A 22,336-nucleotide genomic window follows, 5' to 3' on the forward strand; every position below is an offset into this window, starting at 1 on the left:
TGCCCTCATGTTGCCTGGTAAAGAACCTGAAATCCTGCTGGTGGGATGTTTGGTGGACAAGAGAGCGCCAGGGAATGAATTTAACTCCTTTTCCTGCTCCTGCATCACTGCTCAGTGGGATTCGTTTCTGAATAAACAGACTATGTGCGTGCCATCCCAGATGCTGGATTGGGCTAGGTATGTGATTCTCCATTCAACTAGAGAAGCCTAGGTCAAGACAAGAAAGTTTACTGGAATTCTGTATCTGATTCCAAGACCTGACAAGTGAACATATAAAACAAATACACTATGCTTATGAACAGTATTTGTTTTTAGTAAAACTAATATATGTGTGTGTATATATTAAAAAAAGAGAGTCAAAAGAACAAAAAGAATGTAGATCACATCTGATGTTACAAAACATGTTTAATTTATTTAATATCATGTTCTCCTACTCTGCAATTATATTGTATATTTTCTTTAAAAAAATAATGCAAACAGATTATTGTATAACATTGTTTCCAAATTAGCCCAGAAATATTTGCTAACTTTATATTCAGACATAATATGGAAGTTGTATCAATACTGAACGTTAATATTCAGGAGAGGTTTATAACAGAAGATCTCAGGAAAGCAGCACCCATTTAATTCTCTCTTTTTGTTGGACAGAACAACACTGGCAATAGAAACAAGCTGGAGAACTTCAGTGAGTTTGTTCCTGAAACGTGACTATTTCATATGGACCTGTGTGCGTGGATTATTTTGCATTATTCTAGAGACCTTCTAGGACTTAGCTATTACAGAGTATTATAAATATCACTGAGATACAGAAGTGCGGCATTTAATAGTATATCTATGCCTATATAGTTTCACTAATGTTGTGAAATGATAGTAACATATACATGGAAAAATAAATGATGAAAAAGAAATTATATTATGCACACATTGCAAAATACTGTATTTTAGCTCTGAGAGAATTCAAGCATATACATAATAAAGCTCAGAATATTTTTTTCCTTTTTGTATCATCTAAAAGAAGCAATCATAAAAGGCTGAATACTGTTCAAACTCAACACTCACCTAGTGCATTCTGCTTTGTTCACCTTCGAAAGACACACAACAACACACATACACACCACACACAATGGATACATTATCTGCTGTAATTTACAATATATATTTTTACTTTATAAAAATACACAAAGGAAAAAAGAAATTCCTTGCACTCAGATACTGAGCATTAACCCTTTGAGTACTAATTTCCACCTGCAAACAATGCAGAACGCATTCATCTGACACACATTTTTATATAATTCCAACAATTATAATAACCATCTGTTATGTACACTGTAGGAAATAGATTGTTACATATCATAAATGGAGGGATTCATAACATGCTGATAAGAACACATAATGAGTTGAATTTTGTAAAGATCTTGACAAAAATATCTCCTACAAAGTAATGCTCATTTCCAGGGAATTCCCTAAATTATAAGTAATGTAATGGGTACTTGAAAGAGTGTGATATGTCTATAAATTTTCTCTTAACAACCATTTAACACTGTGCTTGTTCTTTTTATATTTGTGGAAATGCTAGTCTTTTTTTTCATTGCAGACTCTCTCTGCCCTGCCCTCTTTGGATGTATAGCCCCATTCACATTATGTCACCAACTGATAACCAGACTCTTAAAAGTTTTGAATAGGGTTTTAAATAAGGGTAATTATAATCCTATTTTTACTGTGAGTTGGAGCTTTGTGTCCAGATGTTCATATGCCCAAAGCCTCCTGAACAGAGAATGCTACTGATCCAAAATATCCTGGAGCTCAGCAGAATAAATCAATGAAAAGTCATGTGACTTTTGGGTCAAATTTGCAGGGAAATATGAAGCCAATTCCAAATTTGCTTTGGCAAAGGACTGAAGGGCATGGGAGGGAAAGGATTTCACCTAAAATGGAGAATTAATAAATATCTTTAAAATTATATTTATAATTCCTGTGTATGTTTACTTGGAAGTAAGGCCGACTGTGTCCACTGGGACTTACTCCCTAGAAAGGGTTTTAAAATTGCAGCCTTAAAAGTGAGATAGATTTCCCTTATTTGAATACTGTGGACTACATTGTCATTCTTATTCTTATATAAAGCAATACTGCATACAGGCGGGCCCCGCTTATACCGCAGGTTCCATTCCGGACCCCTGCCGTAAAGTGGAAATAGCCATAAAGTGGAACCCCATTGATTATAAATGGGGTCCGTCATGCGAAAATGCCACGAAAATGCCACAAAATCGGCTTTAAAAAGGGGAATTAAAGCCGCTGCATTAGCGGAACGCCAGTAAGCGAATCGCTGGTAAGTGAGGCCCTACTGTATACAAGTCCTTATCTGCTCCCAACTCCATGCTAGTGGAAGGGAATGATCCAGAAGAAAAGTAATACTTTTATATCCCATTGATTTTAGTAGGAAAGTTTAAGAAGATGCACTGCTTTCTCTGTTCCATTGAAATCAATGGGTCTTCAAATTTAACTTGGGTTGGATCGTGCCCTAAGTAATTAATGAAGTAAATGACTGTAGTCCTCAAAGAGTTAATTACAAAACTGTACTTTTCCGTTGCTGTTGCTGCTGTTTTAAAAAAGTTGATAGTAGGACAACTTGCAGATTGGTTTCAGAAGTCATACAAAGAAGTGAAACTCATGGAGACAGTTGCTATTACACTGCACAGTGCCACATACAATGAATAGTGCATGCTCTGTAGAGACATTAGAGTGGACCCTTACCAAAGCTATCATATAACCTTACACAAAGGATTGTGCCACTTAAAACTTGTGCAATAGTGTTTCTTTCTGTTTTTTCATAGATTCAAAATGCTCTAGATTAATACCAACATGAATAGTCACAGCCTTTTACAATGTTTTCCCCCCGCCCCAATTTTACACATGTCACACTAGAAAACAGCAAATGGTATTATCCTGACCATGTGTCATGCAAAAATAAAGTAAAATAAAATAAAAAGAAATGCAACAATACAGCACCACAGATGTTAACAAGGAACATTACTTAATATTTATCTCAGACAGAAAGGAGACATAACAGTGACCGTACACTACATGATTTTACAGGCCATATGCTACAGAAGGTCTTTAGAGGCAGTATCACCTTTGTAGGTCTAAAAAGCTGTGTTGATCTGGTTAGAAAATAATCATCCTCTTTCACCACTGCTAGTTTTCTGCTATATGAATGACAAAGGAAAGTCTGTGATGCTGATATAAAAGTGTCTGATGCTAATGCAGGATATTTAAAAAATTAAAATGAAACATTACTGTGTGTGGTAACAAAAGGATATTGTCTCATATTCTACTCTACGCCCTAGGATTTACTTTTTAGCTCCCCCAACCATGTCCCATAATTTTTTTAAAAATAATTTCAAAACTACCACTGCTTTTAAAAAAGCCTCTTATTAAGAAAACAATAGGTTGAAAACCTGTACAGTTTACTGATGTGCTACACAAACATGTAGAATCTTACTCAGAAGGGAAACAAAGACTAACAGTGCAATCCTATGCATGTCTACTCAGAAGTAAGCCTCACTGAGTCCAATAGTGCTTATTCACAGGTAAGTGTGTATAGGACTGCACCCTAAGATGGTCTGAGCTGCAAAAAGGAGAAGAGTGGCCCACCAACTACACAGTAGTTTCATTCTTCCAAGGGCCGGTTTTGATATTTCCTGTACTGTCTGAACTGTAGATCATGGCTTCATGTAGGTTTCCCTTTAGAATGCCATTGTGGCTGGTTGTGCTAAATGGCAAAGACTGTGTCCGTGGATGCATCTCAAAATGAGCTGCATGGTGCAATGTCTCACTTTCTGGTATTTTAGTGCAACTGTAGATCACAGTACTCGCATCACTACTTTCAGGTTGACTGATGGTAGGATATGGATCATTTTTTGCACAACAGGGCCGTCTGTGGCCTGACTGACTGTCATGTGCACTGTGTGGACTGTCTGTGTGTGAACTGTGGATGCTGCCATCAATACTGGAAGGAATATGGTAAGCATACTCTCTTTCTCCCGCAGACCGATGTCGGCTGAAGTATCGTGGCTTAGTTCTGCTTTTCAAGCATCTATGAATGTGCATGTTGGGTCTGAAAGTCCCCTCGTTGTGTACATGAATATGACTTTCATCTTCAAGGAGCTGATCACAGTGCATTTTAGCACAGCATGGTGTGACAGGTGAAAGGCAGTTGACGTGGTTTTGAACTGCTTGTAGATTTGTAAGTTTGCAGTGACTAGGAGCTGGGTGATTAAAAACAACAGATTTAGTAGGACAAGGTGATTCCTGAAGACATGGGGCATGGATCTGGCTTTCCCCATTGACATTAACCTTTGGCCGGACATTAACTTGCACTGAGTATGTGTTTCTTCTAGATGGGCAACAGGACCACCAGCAATGCCATACGTCATCTCGTTTTGCACAGTGATGGATAAGGATGAAGAGCCCTAGGGTCACACAAAATGCTCCATACAGGCAGCTAAATATCATATCCAAGAAGTGTCCTTGGGAAACAGCAAGTGCACCAAAGGTCCAAGTGGCAGTAAACAGGAACAAAGTGAATGTTGCAGCTCGAAGCTGAGCCTTAAATGAGTGCTCATTTTCCAACAAGGAAGAAGAAATCATTGAACATGTAGCCTGGGAGACTGATCCAGAATCTGTGATGTGACTATGGCCAACTTCAGGACTTGCCAGCCTCTGCTGATCTTCTGTCCTTTCTTTCAATTCATATTTGCGTTCTGGGTGACGCCTCAATTGCACGTATGTGCAGAGGAAATAAACGCAGGTGACCAGGATGATGAATGCGACTGGTCCATAAAATGCACCAAGACTTGGCTCCCATGCCATCCAACAACTGCAAATTAGGAAAAAATGTAGACTTAAACAAAAGTATCAAAGAAATAATTTTCTGCAGGGGTAAAATAGTACAATATAAATAGAATTGACATAAGAACATAAGAAGAGCCTGCTGGATCAGGCCAGTGGCCCATCTGGTCCAGCATCCTGTTCTCACAGTGGCCAACCAGGTGCCTGGGGGAAGCCTGCAAGCAGGACCCGAGTGCAAGAACACTCTCCCCTCCTGAGGCTTCCGGCAACTGGTTTTCAGAAGCATGCTGCCTCTGACTAGGGTGGCACAACACAGCCATCGTGGCTAGTAGCCATTGATAGCCCTGTCCTCCATGAATTTGTCTAATCTTCTTTTAAAGCCGTCCAAGCTGGTGGCCATCACTGCGTCTTGTGGGAGCAAATTCCATAGTTTAACTATGGGCTGAGTAAAGAAGTACTTCCTTTTGTCTGTCCTGAATCTTCCAATATTCAGCTTCTTTGAATGTCCACAAGTTCTAGTATTATGAGAGAGGGAGAAGAACTTTTCTCTATCCTCTTTCTCAATGCCATGCATAATTTTATACACTTCTATCATGTCTTCTCTGACCCGCCTTTTCTCTAAACTAAAAAGCCCCAAATGCTGCAACCTATCCTCATAAGGGAGTCGCTCCATCCCCTTGATCATTCTGGTTGCCCTCTTCTGAACCTTTTCCAACTCTATAATATCCTTTCTGAGATGAGGCGACCAGAACTGTACACAATATTCCAAATGCGGCCGCACCATAGATTTATACAAGGGCATTAGATCGGCTGTTTTATTTTCAATACCTTTCCTAATTATCGCTAGCATGGAATTTGCCTTTTTCACAGCTGCCGCACACTGGGTCGACACTTTCATCGTGCTGTCCACTACAACCCCGAGGTCTCTCTCCTGGTCGGTCACCGCCAGTTCAGACCCCATGAGCGTATATGTAAAATTCAGATTTTTTGCTCCAATATGCATAATTTTACACTTGTTTATACTGAATTACTTTTGCCATTTTTCCGCCCTTTCACTCAGTTTGGAGAGGTCTTTTTGGAGCTCTTCGCAATCCCTTTTTGTTTTAACAACCCTGAACAATTTGGCCACTTCACTGCTCACTTCTAATTCTAGGTCATTAATGAACAAGTTGAAAAGTACAGGTCCCAATACCGATCCTTGAGGGACTCCACTTTCTACAGCCCTCCATTGGGAGAACTGTCCGTTTATTCCTACTCTCTGCTTTCTGCTTCTTAACCAATTCCTTATCCACAAGAGGACCTCTCCTCTTATTCCATGACTGCTAAGCTTCCTCAGAAGTCTTTGCTGAGGTACCTTGTCAAACGCTTTTTGAAAGTCTAAGTACACTATGTCCACTGGATCACCTCTATCTATATGCTTGTTGACACTCTCAAAGAATTCTAACTGTGGCAGTGATCTCAGCATATCATACAGGCTTCTCAGGCATCACCACCTTTTTTGAACAGCATACCTGCTAGGTGAAAAGCAGTAACTTTAATCAATCAGGCACCTTCTGTGAATGCAGAATATATTGTCATTTTGGGCAAGAGGTGTTTGCCGCTGTTGACACAACAGGTGTGAAATAATGCCTCTGGAGTGTTTTATCCTTGCACTTCCTCTGGGGAAGCAATCGTAGCAAAGTGGACAACTGAAAGATTCTAACTGGGAGGAAGGCCCAAGAGCAGGACTAGCCAGGCAAAAGCAATACCATTCTTGAGCTTCTCTCCTAGCTGGCTGGCACCCATCTTAGTGCTAAGTGAGAGGTTGGCCTAGTTATCGCTGAAACCTAGGGGAGTTCATCTGCTGTGTTGAGAGGGGGGCAGTGACATCATACCTGAGTAATGGTGGGGATAATCAGCTTCTAACAAAAGGCTGGAAGAGGATCCATTCCCCAAGGCTGGAGAAGGTGGCTATCCCAGATTTATGCCATCTGAAATTCCTTTTTAAAGTATCATCTAGAACAGGGCTGGGGAACCTGTGGTTCTCCAGATGCTATTGAACTCCAACTTCCATCAGCTGGAGGCAGAATGGCCAATGATCAGGGGTGAGGGAAGCTGGAGTCCAACAACGTCCGGGGGGGCACAGATTCTCCATCCCTGATCTAGAATATTGATGTCTACCAGTGTTTTAGTTTTGCATGTTTCATCACATTTATCTTGGATATACATTGTTAAAAGAATGAAGCAAGCTGAGTGATCACTTTGAGTGCCACTACTTTTAGGCAATGAAGTAGTGGAGAAGAAGTGAACCCTAATACCTCTCCTGCGGTGTCACAGAGGACGCTGGTGTAACCCTCTCGGATAATGTAGTACAACCACTTGGGCTGGCAAAATATCTTTGGTCAGCCTTAGAAAGAACACATCGTTGAATCTCTCTCTCTCTCTCTGCTCACAGGCATGTCAAACTACCCAGGAAACCTAACATACTTAAAAGGTTAACAATTTCATCCGTTAAAGCAACAGAGGAATCCTTGTGCATCCTTTAAAAAGTTTCAAGATCAATACAGTTTATGCCAAGGAGAAGTGGAGCAATCCCCAGTGGAACGGCCTCTCTTAGGATGCTGTTATTTTCAAGAGGAGACACTTCAAAAATCAGTTCCATAACGGACATGCATCTACATTTTTTTTGTAGTAACATTATTGAAAATGAGTAAGACACGCAACCCACTGTGTCATTGCTCAGTTTGTAGCTCTCTCTCTCCTAAGAAATTTTATCACTCCACCTGCTTCTTGGTTTTCTGCTCACATTGTGATATCTGGTATTGATTGCCTGTGATTAAAATGATCAAAGCAAAGCAGTACAACCTCTGCAACAGTGCCAAAAGTAAAGTCTTTCACAAATTTATGAACATAAATAATGAGATATTTTAATACTGTGTTGATTATAAGTGATTGTCTAATCACACGTGTGGGAATAAATAAGTTGTTTTATGATAGAATTTCCAGAGTAGCCCCTACCCTGTTTAGAAGACCCTGTCTGAGCTTTTCACTCATCTAATGTCTGTTTCTAGAAAGGAATTTGCTAAAAGGGTTTTCATAAAGCCAGATTATGATATGGTAGTTATGCTCTCCCTCCACAGTTGTAGGCAGTATGCTTCCAAATACCGGTTGCTGGAAACCACAGGAGGGGAGAGGACCTTCTTTGGGTTTCCTATGGGCAACTGGTTGGCCCCTGTGAGAACAGGATGCTGGACTAGATGGGCCATTGTCTGATGCAGAAGGCTCTTCTTATGTTAATTCCCTGATTTGAACATTTGTGGTATAAAAAGCAGGAAGTCATGGGCGATGCACTGACAGGAAATGAAGCAATATGACCATCCTGAAACTTTTGGAGGCGCAAACAATATTGAAAGCCGGATTGCGTATAACTGCCCCAATATCATCATGAGCACAATGAGTAATGAATGCACAATAAAAAGGATGACAGCAGAGGGCCTGTGTCTTTTAAGAGCTAACAGATGGAGACTTCCGATAGCTTCATTTGTGCCCGGAAAAGTTGTATTTGTTGGATTTCTTCTCATTCTTGTTGTTGTTGTTATTTAAAATTATTAGTCACTTGTTACCTAAAAGGTTCAAGCAACTCACATATTAAAACATGAATACATGAAACTCCAGATAAAAATGAGGTATATGCCAGGGCATTAAAAGAGTACATAACTCAAATGCTAGCACAGCCTTTGTCAATCTAGTGCCCTCCAACTGTTTTGGTAAAACTATCTCAAGGACACCAGGTTGGCGAAGGCTGCTCTAGCATGAACTGAAATGCATGACCTTCATAGCATCATTAGCACTTAACTAAAGACTGATGAGAAAGCAGTAGAGCACTGATCAGGGACATGGACCCTGATGTAGTGGAGTCTTGTGCATGTTGTGGCGCTCTGAATCAGGAGCATAATGTATATTTTTAGCAAATGAATTTTTAATTGGCATTCTCCTTATTTTGCTTTTCTCAAGAAGCCCAGGAGAAGCCATCTGCTATTTGAACTGAGTTTGTGCTTGAACAGAAATTGATACGTGGAGGTTAAGAAAACAATGAGGGGTATAAAGTTTAAAAAGTACTTCAGCAGTTATCAAGCCTCATAGCCTGGTACTCATGCCATTTTTATGTAATGTCCAGATTAGTCAGAGAGAGCCAAGTGTGATGCACTGGCCAGAGCGTTGAGCTTGGCTGAAGGAAATCCAGTTTCAAATACTTTCTTGGCTGTAAAGCCCTCAGGGTGGCTTTGCGCAATCCACTCTCTCTTAGCTTCCCAAGGTCACTGATAAAGCTATAAGACTATTCTGAGGGCAAGGCAAAATACAAAAGTAATGAGTCAATAATTTCCCCCCTCTTTTAAAAACAAGTTTGATCAAGGGAGATGGCAAACCAGCCTTTAATCCAATCAGCTCAGCTGGCAGCACTTACTTATTAAGCTATATCTCTGCTCATTAGAAAGACGAATAGATTTTGTACAAGCAGGGACCTATCCCCTTAAAAGGATTACTTCTGTTCAGGGTTCCAGCCAGTCTGGAGCAGGACTCTTATAATGTTCTTCAAACCTCATAGGGAAAGAGGGCAGTTTCAGGCCTATAGCTGTACTGGGCACACTGTTCTGGACTGTAGAAAATGTTATTAGTCTAATTCAATTAAATGTTATTAGTCTAATTCAATTAATTATATCCCATCTTCCCTCCAAAGAACCCAAGGTGTGGTTTGCCCCTATTTTATCCTCACAACAGCTCTGTGAGGTAGGCTAAGCTGAGACTGAGAGATGACCCAAGTTCACCCAGTGAGCTCTGGGGCTGATAGGGACTTGAACCAGGCTCCCTCAAGTCCTAGTGGCCACTACAGTGGCTTCTTTCCCTTTTCTTCCTCCTGAAACATCCCTGTATAGTGCAACTCTGTGTGTGTGTGTGTGTGTGTGTGTAAATGGATGTTTTAACCTTAGAGCACCTAACCCCAACCTTCTTCTCCAGAATATTTGCTATAAGCTGGTTCAGGGCTTGAGCAGGCCAATTCCTATCCATTTTTGGTCCCCCCCAACTGAAGGCCCAATTACACAGCTTACAACCACATCATTAAATGTTTAATTGTAAGTGCCAATGGAAGCACTTCCTTCTACTGCTAATGGAGGTGTGGGAGGGGACAATTTCTGTCAGGAATGCAGCTGGAAAGAGTTAAAACCTGCCGGCTTGCATGCTGTGGTCTGGCTGGAACCCCCTTTCCCTGCATTAATTTTTTTTAAAAAAATCCCCTGACATGACTGCAAGCTGCAAAATAAATGTAACATGCAGTTTGGGCCTGACCCTAAAATTTTTGTGTCTCATATATTCTGTGTTACCTTCAGAAGGTCTTTCTCTTTCAACTGTCATCAGTATTCTGGGACACCACAGATGCTTCTTTTAACCTCCCGCCCCACCATTATCTTTTAAATTACAATCTGATCCACTTCTGCAAAAGCCACTTTCTTATTTTTGGGTGGTCCCATTTCACTTTCAAACTTATAACCATTCAACCATTAGAGTTCACTATTAGTAGGTGGCATCTGATGATGATGGCATCTGACAGCTTGAAAGCATATTGATATACTTACAATTGGGCTTCTGCGTAGTTTTTTATCCCATAATTATTTATGTTGATTGCTGCTGTAATTCCACAAATAATAAAAGGAACTCCTCCACTAATCAGATAAAACCTGTTAATAGACAATATTTGACAGGTGAATTTGCTTGGCTTCAGGTAAATAGTATTATTTATAAAATTGATTTTTCATGCTTGAAATACCTATCTAGGAAAGTACAACTTAACTTAGATCATTAACTTTAAATGCCCATTAAAATCTGGAATAAAAGAACATTAAAACACACAATGTGATCAAGGACGCAAAATGTTCATATCTATAATACCCTGTTTGGGATATCTTTGTGATATATCACCCAAAATGTGGGGTGCCCAATAAGCATCATTATCACTTACCTGTAAATGGAAAACCATCTTAAATGTGAAAGATATTTTGGCATATTAAGGAAGCATTACTGACAGCTAAAAATTCAATTTTTATACAAAACACAAAAATCAATTTATTCTGAAAAGCTGTGGCCGAACCAAACCTTGGAAATAATCTAATTCTTCTGAGGCAGCCTTGCCACATTTACAAAGGTTCTTATTTAACTCTAGGGAACGCAGAGAATCCAGAAAAGTAACATGACTGAAAGTTCTATTAAACCAAAGAAATCATCTTCTTTCTATGTTCATTAACATGGCAGCATCTGTACAAACACCTCTTGTTATCAGGAATTCTGTCTTTGAGCACCACCGCTCTTCAACACTATGGAGAAATAGCTAAGTGTTCCCACCAAGAGCCAAGTCAGGCAGAAAAATCACCAAGCATTTGACTTAACGGTCCCAGAAATTCATTGAACAGGGCTAGGCGACATCTCTCATGCCCCAATCAAGCTATTAATGTTAGTGGTTAAGGTGCTGGACTACAACTTGGGAGACCAGAGTTCGAATCCCCACACAGCCATCAAGCTCCCTGGGTGACCTTGGGCCAGTCATTGCCTCTCAGCCTCAGAGGGAGGCAATGGTAAACCCCCTCTGGATACCGCTTACCGTGAAAACCCTATTCGTAGGGTCACCCATAAGTCGGGATTGACTTGAAGGCAGTACAGAGAATGAAAGCACAAGTTCTAGGTTGCTATTTTACTTATCCTAGGCTGCACTCAGGCAGCAGTTTATTCCATTTTCCCAATGTTTCCTTACCTGATAATTTCCACATTTTATTTGATCTTTTACATGCTGTAAGAGCCACTTCTGGATATCTAGCAGAATATAGTGGAAGTTTAGTGCTCATTTCCGTGTTAATTGTTTCAAGAAAAAATCCTTTTCCATTAACCCAGAAAACTGTGAGAGTAAAGTGACAAAATTTGGGACAGTATACTGGCATTCAGTTCTTTCCTGCCGTTTTCATGGGGGAATCACTGGGGAACAGAACTGTGCACGTGCAAAAGGGGTGGGGGTAGCAATACATCCAATGATGTTCACTGTTGTGTTACACCATACCCACTGGTGCGAATGAAATTTAGCGCAATATGATGGCATATCGGTTAAAAAGTCACGGTTCCATAATGCAACAGGTACAGTGTGCAAGGAATGTTAGAAATCTGAAGTGATACCATTATAATCAGTAAAACTAACGCAATAAACCCCACATCTGAATGCAGCCCAGGTAGCTGGCATGGAGACACTGAAACCCTTCAGCTGCTAGTCATTAAAATAGCCATTCCTCATAAAGCTCTTGGGAGCAGCCACTCCATCAGCTCTGCAGAGAGACCAGCTCCATTTGGCTCTTCCTCTCCCTGAACTGGTTCCATCTCAACTAGTCAATATAACCTTTAAGAACTGGTGCCCAAATTTGCTTTTTTCCTCCTCCATCTCCACTCCCCTTTTTCTTTTGTGTTGTCTCTTTTAGGCTGTAAACCTGAGGGCAGAGACTCTCTTGCTTTTCATTAATATTTAAGCTACTCTGGGAGCCTTTTCGACTGAAGCGTTGGGTAAAAATGTTTCAAATAAATAAATAGCCATGAGTGTTGCTCTGGTGTCCCCCCTTCTATGCTGATGGGTCCCAGTGAGTTTAGCTGGTGGTAGTGGCAGCAGCAGAAGCAGCAGCAGTGCTGTGATCAAGACACCAGCTGGCTTGGAGCCACCATCTTACTTTTCCACTTACAATGTCCTGGAGTGGCATCATGAGATCAAAATTAAAGGGGTAACTGCAAGCCACTTGGGGCCTCAGCTGACAGTTGTCACCCCAGCATCTGCTGGATACTGATGCTGGGCCTGGCCAGGGACTTGGAAAGTATACAGATGTTATAACTTTGAAAGAAAGAGCTATTGACTAACAGGTGACCAACTTTCAGAGCCTTGACCATAATATTAAATCATTTCAAGATTATTTTACAAGCACAAGTTTGGCACTGAGTCTGTGCTCATAAACCAATGAGTCTCAGAAAAGCTGCTATAGCAGCAGGAAGCAGAAACTGCACAAGTCCTGACTTCAGTTTGTGCTCCTCATTTGGTATTCCCCCCCATATTCATTTGCAATTTGCATGCAGTTAAATAGCGAAGGACTAGATATCACACACTTAACTGGTTAAATACCACTTGCTTCATTCTTCAAACCAAATTCATCCAAGTGCCTGGAATGTATGTTAATAATTGTCGTAATTAAACAGTGAATAATTACCACACTCTATCATTAAGCTAAATCAGTTTCCTAGGGAATGTCTTTTATATATATATAAAAAACCCACCCATCCTAATGTAGTTTTCCCAAATTCAGCACAGGACAGCTGCTGAGAATTTTACATCCTAATATAATTCTCCTCCACAAAGCCCTTTCCAAAGAAAAACCGGCCATGGCAAGAGGTGGTCTTTGCTGCCACAATACCAAAAGACCCAAGTTGCACTGCTTAAAAGTGAATGCTGTTTAACACCAGCTTCAACTGGTAAATGTTTGGTATTTTCACTCAGATCCAGACCTAGTGATGGTTCTTCTCTGTTTCTAAATTAAAATGTATTTTTCAATGTTGGTTTGCTACTTTTCAGCTATACTAGTTCTTAAACCACATCACAATAATGTTGCCACTCACAGTAACAGGTCCAGATTACTCAATTTAAAGGATATGTATTATTGTATAAAGCCCAAGGACCACAAGATATGTGGCTAGTTATAGTATTTGTAACTTCTTTATGTTTGTTTTTGTGTATATAAATTAAACCTAGCAATAAGAAAATCATCAGATCCAGAATACCAGGAACTGTTGATATCAAAACAATGCTGTAGTACGGCTCCTGATTCTGCCCCCTGAAAGATGGCAGCAGCAAAGGTACTGGGGAGGGCAGTCCTCTTCCCACTATACCAAGTGTTTGTTCTGCCACTCCTGCTGTCAGCAAATGGCATCAGTAGCTCTCCTGAGAACTCTCAGTGTTAGAGGGCCTGGAGGGTATAAAGTCCTCCTGGTGGTGTTGTGCTCCTCAGGTCTGCAGCAGTGGCTCAGCTACTGTAAAGTGTCCCATAAGGAACTGTTGTAATAGAGTATTTCCCAAAGAATCAACTGGTACAAAATGTGGTAGCACAGCTCATGATGGGGGCAGGGGTGTGTGGCCTGGAGGAAATGCAGCATGATGTGCCAGGGTGCTTGGCACCAGAGTGCCAGGTTTGCAACTAAGTCATCATTCTCACCGACATCAGTAGCACTTAAACTCTGCTAAACTGTGGCTGGTTCATGTCCTTTATGCCATCATGTTCTCTACATAATGTAATGTTTATCATGACTTTTTGTGCGTGTTTTAAAAAGCTACATAGACAGTTTGGGGCCTCCCAAGGTCAAACCCCACACTTTCTGTTCATCTCTTGCTTGGCCCTGATGCCTTGAGCCCATATAAGCAGGTTTTATATAAATAAAAAATAAAGTATGCAGGTCACCTGTGTTAAAAAAAATCCAAACCAACAATCTAAATCAACCAAATTAACAGCAGAAAAAAACTCTGTGTCTTGAGCTACAAGAGAATGATTGAAGGGGCAATTACACAGCTGATTGCCAGTGCTGGTTGTGTTCTTTCAGGTGTATGGGCAAAATCTGTATACCAAGGACACCTGAGTCAGTGCAGTGCAGTGGTTAGAGTATTGGACTAGGATCTCCTACTTTGAGCTCTTAGGAGGAAAGATGGGATAGCAATGTAATAAATAAATAGATAAAACAATGGCAGCTCAGGTCATTATGAAACTAGCAGTGGCACTGGTCGCTACCTGTCCATATGCAGAAAAAGACTGAGAACATGATCCAGTCAAACGCCTTTTCAAATACTATATTGGTACTGCAACTGACTTCTATATTAACCTGCCTCTATAATTCATAGTAATCCTGGGGAATTCCAAGGTACAGGCATGGGCATACTTGATGTTTGTACGATTCAGTTTGTGAGGTCTAGCAACTGCAGCCAGCTACAAAATAGTAGCTTAGAGGATAGTCCCCAACACATGATGGTTACTCAAGTGGCAGAGCCAATTAGCAGTTGCACACTATGAATAATACACTAGCATCAGCTACAGTGCCAAGTACAAAACTATGTCTGACTCCAAACTGCATGTTAAATACGTCTTTACACTTAAGGTGCAGTTTTTAAGAATGCAAATTGCATCAGCTGGGGGGGACCTGATAATTAGCAAAATTAGAACAGACATGGAGGGGTGATTTAACCCTTTCCTCCTCTGCTGCAGTCCTGAGGAAAAATCCTTTTCTGAAACAACTATTTCTTTTAGGGGGAAATCCCCCATTGGCACACACTCAAGGTCTGAACTTGTGCAGAAGCCACTCAGCATTAGACTCTTCCTCAAAACTAGATGGAACACGTGAATCCATGCACACAATTACACTACCAAATCCTTTGGAAGGGTCAAGGCAGGAATTTAGCACGTATGTAATGAAACAAATCAAACAATAAATATTTCCCTGCCTTGAGCTTTGAACATGCTACATGAAACACTACCTCATCTGGGAGTTCATGTTATGTGCCAAATATTGATATGGCTCATGTATAGTAGAAAGCACGGAACAAAGTGTGTCAATATAGGCATCTCCAGACCTGTACTCTTCTGATCCATTGTTACACACAAGAAAACACATCCTAGAAATGACAGAGTGGAATCATATGCTTTCAATGTGAAATGAGGTACACTGCACTGATGCCCAGCCCAGCACATTGCCCATCCTGTTTCATTTCCGAAAGAAAATTAAAATACTGTCTGGAGATGACAGGTTGTACGAATGATTCTCTGCTGAACTATCAGGGCTCTTAAGGGATTGAGAGAGAAAAAAGCCAACAACTCTAAGACACACTGAAGAGAGAAATCCCAAATGATAGAAAAGCAAGTACTTAACTGGATAGAAAATAAAGGAAGAAACCAAAGATTGTGAAGGAAATAGCTTACTTACGGGAAAAACTGTAACAGGTAAAAAAAAAAAAGTCAAGTTCTACAACTAATGAGCTAAATCCCATCTCATCCCTGTTGTGCATCACTTATTTGAATTAAAAGATTTACAGTGGCTAATGTGAAATCAGACTATGTTGAACATTTCTGAGCAAAAATTGTGCAAAGAAAAAGAGAGAAAAAACAACAAACAGATTTATAGCCCAATCCTATGTATGTAAGGCCCACTTAAGGCCCAGGATTGCAGCCCTAAATGGGAAAATTCAGTTTTGGAGAAATCCAAAATAAGATCTTTAAATAATAGGGGAATTATGGATGCAGCAATAGAAAACTCTTAAGCAAGTGAGATAGGGAGTTATTAACTGGATGTGAAAGGGCACTAGGATATAGTATCAAACATCCAGAATAATTTGTATGCATAATTGCCCACTACACTTGGAGAAAAGCAAAAACAGTTGTGCTTCATAAAAGAAAGAGGTTGCAATCTATAAGGGGGTGTAAGGACAATGAAATGACAAAAACCCACATTCAAGAATTTATTTAAGGCGCAGTTTCATTTAGAATGCTATCTTATTTTGGATGGAAGCCACGTAACAGCTCATTAGAGCTCTTGGACAGCTCCAATCTGTTTACCAGTAGATTGCTCCCTAAATAAGCAGAGTTTGATCAAGAGATGACTAAAATGGTGCAAGGTATCTAATAAGACCACAGAATTGCCAGTTTGTCAGATCAATGTGACCGATGCTTTCAGTGTGGACCATTCCAACCACCACTCACTGTAATAACTCAATTGCAAACAATTATGCTTTCCATCTTTAAAAACGTTGACGCTTTGTATAAGAGTAAAACTAGAGCTATTTTCACAATATAGTATAGTCTATCCATTGAATCCTGGGGAGGCCTTTATATCATCACATAGCAGACCATCCCACAGTTTGTCCCTGTGCTCAGTACAAAAAAAAATATGTTACTGTCCCTTCATGTCACTGAATACCATCCATCTTCAACCATTATGAGACGGGAGATTCTAAGTCACAGACCACTTTTCCTCTACCATTCATGATGATAAACAGAGTGTGTTACAAGTCAGTTTCATTGCATTCCTGGCTGTTAAATAATACCAAATATTTCAAAACCTTGAATATGTGAATCTATGTCAGTTTTAACTGTTTGCATAAAGTTAATTAGTTTAGTATCTATTTATCTATCTGCATATTGTCTTTGAGGTTATACAACCTTCTCAAGGTGGTTCCCATAAAACAAAGTAAAACAATAGAATATTCACTAATAGGCAAAAAACCTTGCGGTTTAAGAACGTACCTATAGCCCACAGATATTTCTACCAAACTTTAAAAAGCAGGGAAATTGGGCAGCTATAGTGAATGCACCAGGGGAGCAGGAGACCTAAACTCCTCTCTGAGATATTGTACTGCCCTACAAAGTTGTCAAAATGTAAATACAATTTGGGTTGGTCTTTCACAGTCCAATCCACTTGCTGTGTAGCTTGGAAGAATTTGGTAACATGTGCCTCTGAGCATATGGTGAGTGGTGGCAATACCTGCCATCTCCAAAGATGGAGAATTATATTTTTGTATGTTTGTTGGTGTTCTTACTCTGCTTCTTTCCTGTGTTACTAATATTTCTACAGAGAATCTAAACTAGAAAATTTTATTTCCCTCATTATTCATCCTAGAAATCTGTGTCAAATTTATTTTTATTAATTTCAAAGCCTTTTTATTGGTTAATGTCATATGATGGTGAAGATAGCCTTTTCTGTTTCAAACTGGAGGCTATGGTCTATTTCTATTTTGGGTGCATTAACAGTTGGACCTGAAACTGCAGTTTAATGTAAAATCAGACTGATTACAATATGCTGCTACTTTAGCAATGGCTCTAGTTGTTGGAAAAAAGAGGATACATGTTTTCAGCCTGCTATGCTAAACCACTTTATTTAAGGCAAGGTGTTCACAATCAATTAAAAACATAGAGCACACCTAGAATTTTTCTAGAATATATTTCACCTCCCACTGTTTTATCTTGTGCAAACTGAGACACTTCTGAGGTCCACTGGAGATTATTTTGCAGAAGTCACTGCCATTATTCCACAATTATGTTTGGAGTTTTTTTAGTATAAATTTTGCAGTGTTGCTGTACTTCACATATTCATAGAAACAAAAGCAAAAGAAAATGATTTCCTATGGAAAACTTCACTAAAATTGCAAAGGAAATCAGACATATTTAAAGTGACCATCTGAACTATATCAACTGTCTTAATAATGTTGCTTCCTCCCTGCTAAAACAAGATCAGCACAGGACATATCTTCTTTCTATTATTTGGGCTGATTACAGGTGTTGCCACCACTCACCATATGCTCAGAGGCACATGTTACCAATTTCTTCCAAGCTACACAGCAAGTGGATTGGACTGTGAAAGACCAACCCAAATTGTGTTTGCATTTTGACAACTTTGTAGGGCAGTACAATATCTCAGAGAGGAGTTCAGGTCTCCTGCTCCCCTGGTGCATTCACTATAGCTGCCCAATTTCCCTGCTTTTTAAGGTTTGGTAGAAATATCTGTGGGCTATGGGTACATTCTTAAACTGCAAGGTTTTTTGCGTATTAGTGAATTTCCCTGCTTTTTAATCCGGGAGGTAAGAAATGGGATCCTGTGCAAGTTTGCTGAGAATGGATTGATCATTTGCATGCTTATTGAGTTCAGTGGGATTTACTCCCGTGCAATCATGCTTAGGATGGGTAAAACTGACTCGGGGGGAGGGACGGAGGGCTGGAGTGGGCAGGGAAGGAGGAAGAAGGAAGAGGGGAGGAGAAAGGGAGAGGAAATGGGAAGGAGGAAAAAGGCAGGTCTGATCATTTGTATGATTATTGAGTTGAATCAGATATACTCCTATGCAATCATGATTAGGATAGGTAAAACTGACCAGGTTGGGCCTGCCAACCAAGAGGTCTTCTGTATCTTTCACAGTTGGGCAGGGGGAAGGAACAATTCTACCTTGTGGTTTTTCCCATTACAATGTTGCAAGAACACCAGCACTTGGCTGACTTTCTCTTCTCCTAAAGATACAGGATCAGTCTCAGGCCCTGAACCTGGCAACCCTACCTCCCACCCAAATTTAAAACAAAGCTGTCCCTGGCCACATCCACACCAGGCCTCTATTACACTTTGGACAATCATTATTTATTTATCTATTTATTTAGTGTATTTATATACTGCCCCATAGCCGAAGCTCTCTGGGAGGTTTACAATAAATAAAAACATTAAAAACAAATATACAAATTTAAAAACACATCTTTTAAAAACAATTTAAAACAATTTATCATGGCTTCTCTCAAAGCCATGGCTCAAAGCCAATCATGGCTTCTCTCAAAGACTCCTGGGAAGTGTAGTTAGCGAAGGGTGCTGATAGTTGCTAGGAGACGCCCTGTTTCTCTCACAGACCTTCAGTCAGAGTGGCTGACTGTTAAACCATTCTCTCAGGGGAATAGGAGTCTCCTCTCAGCACCCGTCACAAACTACACTTCCCAGGAGTCTTTGAGGGAAGCCATGACTGTCTCAAGTGAAATCAAGTCTGGTGTGGGTGTGGCCCTCTGATTAGCCAAGCCCAGCAGCTGTGAGGCTTTTAGAACACTGACAGTTGGTCCTTACTGAGCATGCTCCGCGCTATGACTGGGTCCCAGCCAAAATTTCTTAAATTAATTAAAAATCAACCAGGCATTTTTTTTTAACTTTTAAACTGCAGTAGATGAAGGTCAGAGTATGGGGCAATGTCAGTATTAGGATTACAGGTACTCTGTGAACATGGCTGATTTTTAATGAATGACAACAGATTATAACTCTCAGAGAAAAAAGTCCAAAAGGGCTCTGAGGTTTCTCTCTCTCTTTTTACACTTTGAACTGTCTATTCTCTCTGACTGTTTTGTGTATCGCCATGGAAATTGACAGGGTTGTTAAGCAAGCGTTTCTGAGTTCAGGACTATAAGTTATGTAAGGTTTTGTTTTGAAATGAGCTTATGGGAAGCATCAGAATGGCATGGGGCGGTATTTTCCATTTAAATTGCGGAATGCGAAAAATCCCCGCTGACTATAGTATACAGCCACTCTCGTGGCTGTATAATAAATTTCACAATAAAAACAACTGAGTTCATTTTATCAACAGAAAAACAGAAACAAAATAAAAATAGCAGTAGTGATTAAATTATACTTAATAGGCCAGTCTCAAATTAATCAGTTAAAAGTAGATGTAAAAAGACAGGTCTTTAGATCAGCAAGAGAGCCAAGCACGTTTCACACAGAAGAGAGTTCCATAATGATGGTGCCATCACTGAAAAATCCTCTTTTGTACCCATCGCCTTGACTGACCTTACCAGCAGGCCCACCAAGTGGGGCCTCTGCAGCCAATCTTAAGGGCTTGGCAGGTTCAATTGAGTGCAGGTGGTCTTTAAAATAAGCTGGTCTGAAGCTGCTCAGGGCTTTAAAAGCACCTGCCAGCATTTTGAATAGAGTCTGGAAACACAATGGCAACAACTGTGGCAGAGTTGAAGCTATATGATGCCCCATCTACATATACTGTAGTCCCCAATGAGGTGTCCAGTGCAACGTCTGCTGCAATTTCTTGGGAACGGTTTCAGTTGATGCGGCCTGATGATGTAGATAAGGTGCTTGCGATGATGTGGCCAGCAACGTGTCTTCTTGACCCTTGCCCTTCTTGGCTTATTAAAGCTTGCCGAGGGGGGTTGACCGAGTGGATCCAGGGTGTGGTCAATGCATCATTGCGGGAGGGAGTGGTTCCAGCTGCCTTGAAAGAGGTGGTGATTCGACCACTCCTGAAAAAGCCCACCCTGGACCCATTGGTCTGTGACAAATACCCCCTTTTTAGGGAAGGTGATTGAGAGGGTTGTGGTGCAGCAACTGCAAGTACTCTTGGATGAAACAGATTATCTTGACCCATCCCAGTCTGGGTTCAGGCCTGGTTATGGAACTGAATCGGCCTTGGTCGCCCTGATGGATGACCTTTATCGGGAGAAGGGGGAGTGCGACCCTATTATTCTTACTTGATCTCTCAGCGGCTTTTGATACCATTGACCACAGTATCCTTCTGGGCTGACTTGGTGAGATGGGTACTGGAGGCACTGTTTTACAGTGATTCCGATCCTATCTCCAGGGTCATTCTCAGAGAATAGCATTGGGTGACTGTCTTTCGGCCCCCTGGCAGCTGTGCTATGCCATAGGGTACCATCCTGTCCCCCATGCTGTTTAACATCTATATGAAGCCCTTGGGAGCAGTCATTAGGAGATTTAGGGCGAGGTGTCAGCAGTATGCTGATGATACCCGGCTCTATTTCTCCTTAACATCTGAATCAGGGGAGGCCGTGCAAGCCCTGGACTGCTGCCTGGACTTGGTGGTGGGCTGGATGAGGGCCAATAAACTGAGTCTGAATCCTAGCAAGACGGAGGCACTGTGGGTTGGTGGTTCCCGAGTTCAGATAATTGGTCAGTTGCCTGCTTTGGACGGGGTCGTACTCCCTCTGAAAGAGCAGGTCCGTAGCCTGGGGGTGCTCCTGGATCCATCTTTGTTGCTAGAGTGACCTCAGTGGCTGGTGAGACAGCTGCGGCTGTTTCTGGACCGGGATAGCCTGACCACTGTTGTCCATGCACTGGTAACCTCCAGGCTGGATTACTGTAATGCGCTCTATGTGGGGCTGCCCTTGAGGTTGGTCCGGAAGCTGCAGCTGGTGCAAAATGCAACGGTGAGACTGCTCACTGGAGCAGGGTGTTGCCAACATGTCACCCCGCTGCTGAAAGAATTGCACTGGCTGCCCATTTGCTACCGGGCCAAGTTCAAGGTTCAAGGTTCTAGTTTTGGTATACAAAGCCCTATACAGCTCAGGACCAGGTTATCTCAAAGACCGTCTTATCCCTTACATACCCAGTCGATCACTGTGCTCTGCAGGTGAGGGCCTCCTGCAGATACCATCTTATCAGGAGGTTCATTCTGTACAATATAGGAAACGGACCTTTAGTGTGGCAGCACCTACCCTGTGGAACTCCCTTCCTTTGAATATTAGGCAGGCGCCATCTCTGCTATCTTTTCGGCGCCTTTTGAAGACTTTTCTTTTTCAATGAGCCTTTTAACTTGAGAGCTATCCCAGTCTGTCTCTGTGTCAGATTTGGTTAATATGTTTTTAATAATGTTTTTAACCTTTTTAAAAAGTTTTTTAAATGTTTTTAATGCTGTTTTATTTTAATGTATTTTAAGATTTGTTTTTATGATGTTTTAAAGTGTTTTTAATGCCTTGTTTGCCACCCTGGGCTCCTGCTGGGAGGAAGGGCGGGATACAAATAAAATAAAATAAAATAAATAAATAAATAAATAATATGCTTTGATTGCTTGGCCCCCACAAGCAGCTAGTAGCTGCATTCTGCACCAGCTGAACCTTCTGGACTATCTCCAAAGGTAGTT

The 22,336-nt window shown here is 40.9% G+C and overlaps 1 protein-coding gene across 20 annotated transcripts in view; it reads right to left on the reverse strand.

The window, feature by feature from the left end:
* Positions 1-429: 429 nt before the first annotated feature.
* Positions 430-22,336, reverse strand: part of ADGRA1 (adhesion G protein-coupled receptor A1) — a 588,775-nt gene continuing 566,868 nt past the window's right edge. For all 20 annotated transcript variants that reach the window (XM_061635602.1, XM_061635607.1, XM_061635603.1 and 17 more), the window contains 2 exons: positions 10,461-10,562; positions 430-4,876 (listed from right to left, as the gene is read on the reverse strand). In XM_061635602.1, coding sequence (XP_061491586.1) covers positions 3,655-4,876; positions 10,461-10,562 — 1,324 coding nt within the window. In that variant the 3' untranslated portion in view covers positions 430-3,654. The remainder of the gene's footprint in view (positions 4,877-10,460; positions 10,563-22,336) is intronic.

The sequence above is a fragment of the Rhineura floridana genome, chromosome 7, assembly GCF_030035675.1.
Source record: "Rhineura floridana isolate rRhiFlo1 chromosome 7, rRhiFlo1.hap2, whole genome shotgun sequence".
Lineage (NCBI taxonomy): Eukaryota > Metazoa > Chordata > Lepidosauria > Squamata > Rhineuridae > Rhineura > Rhineura floridana.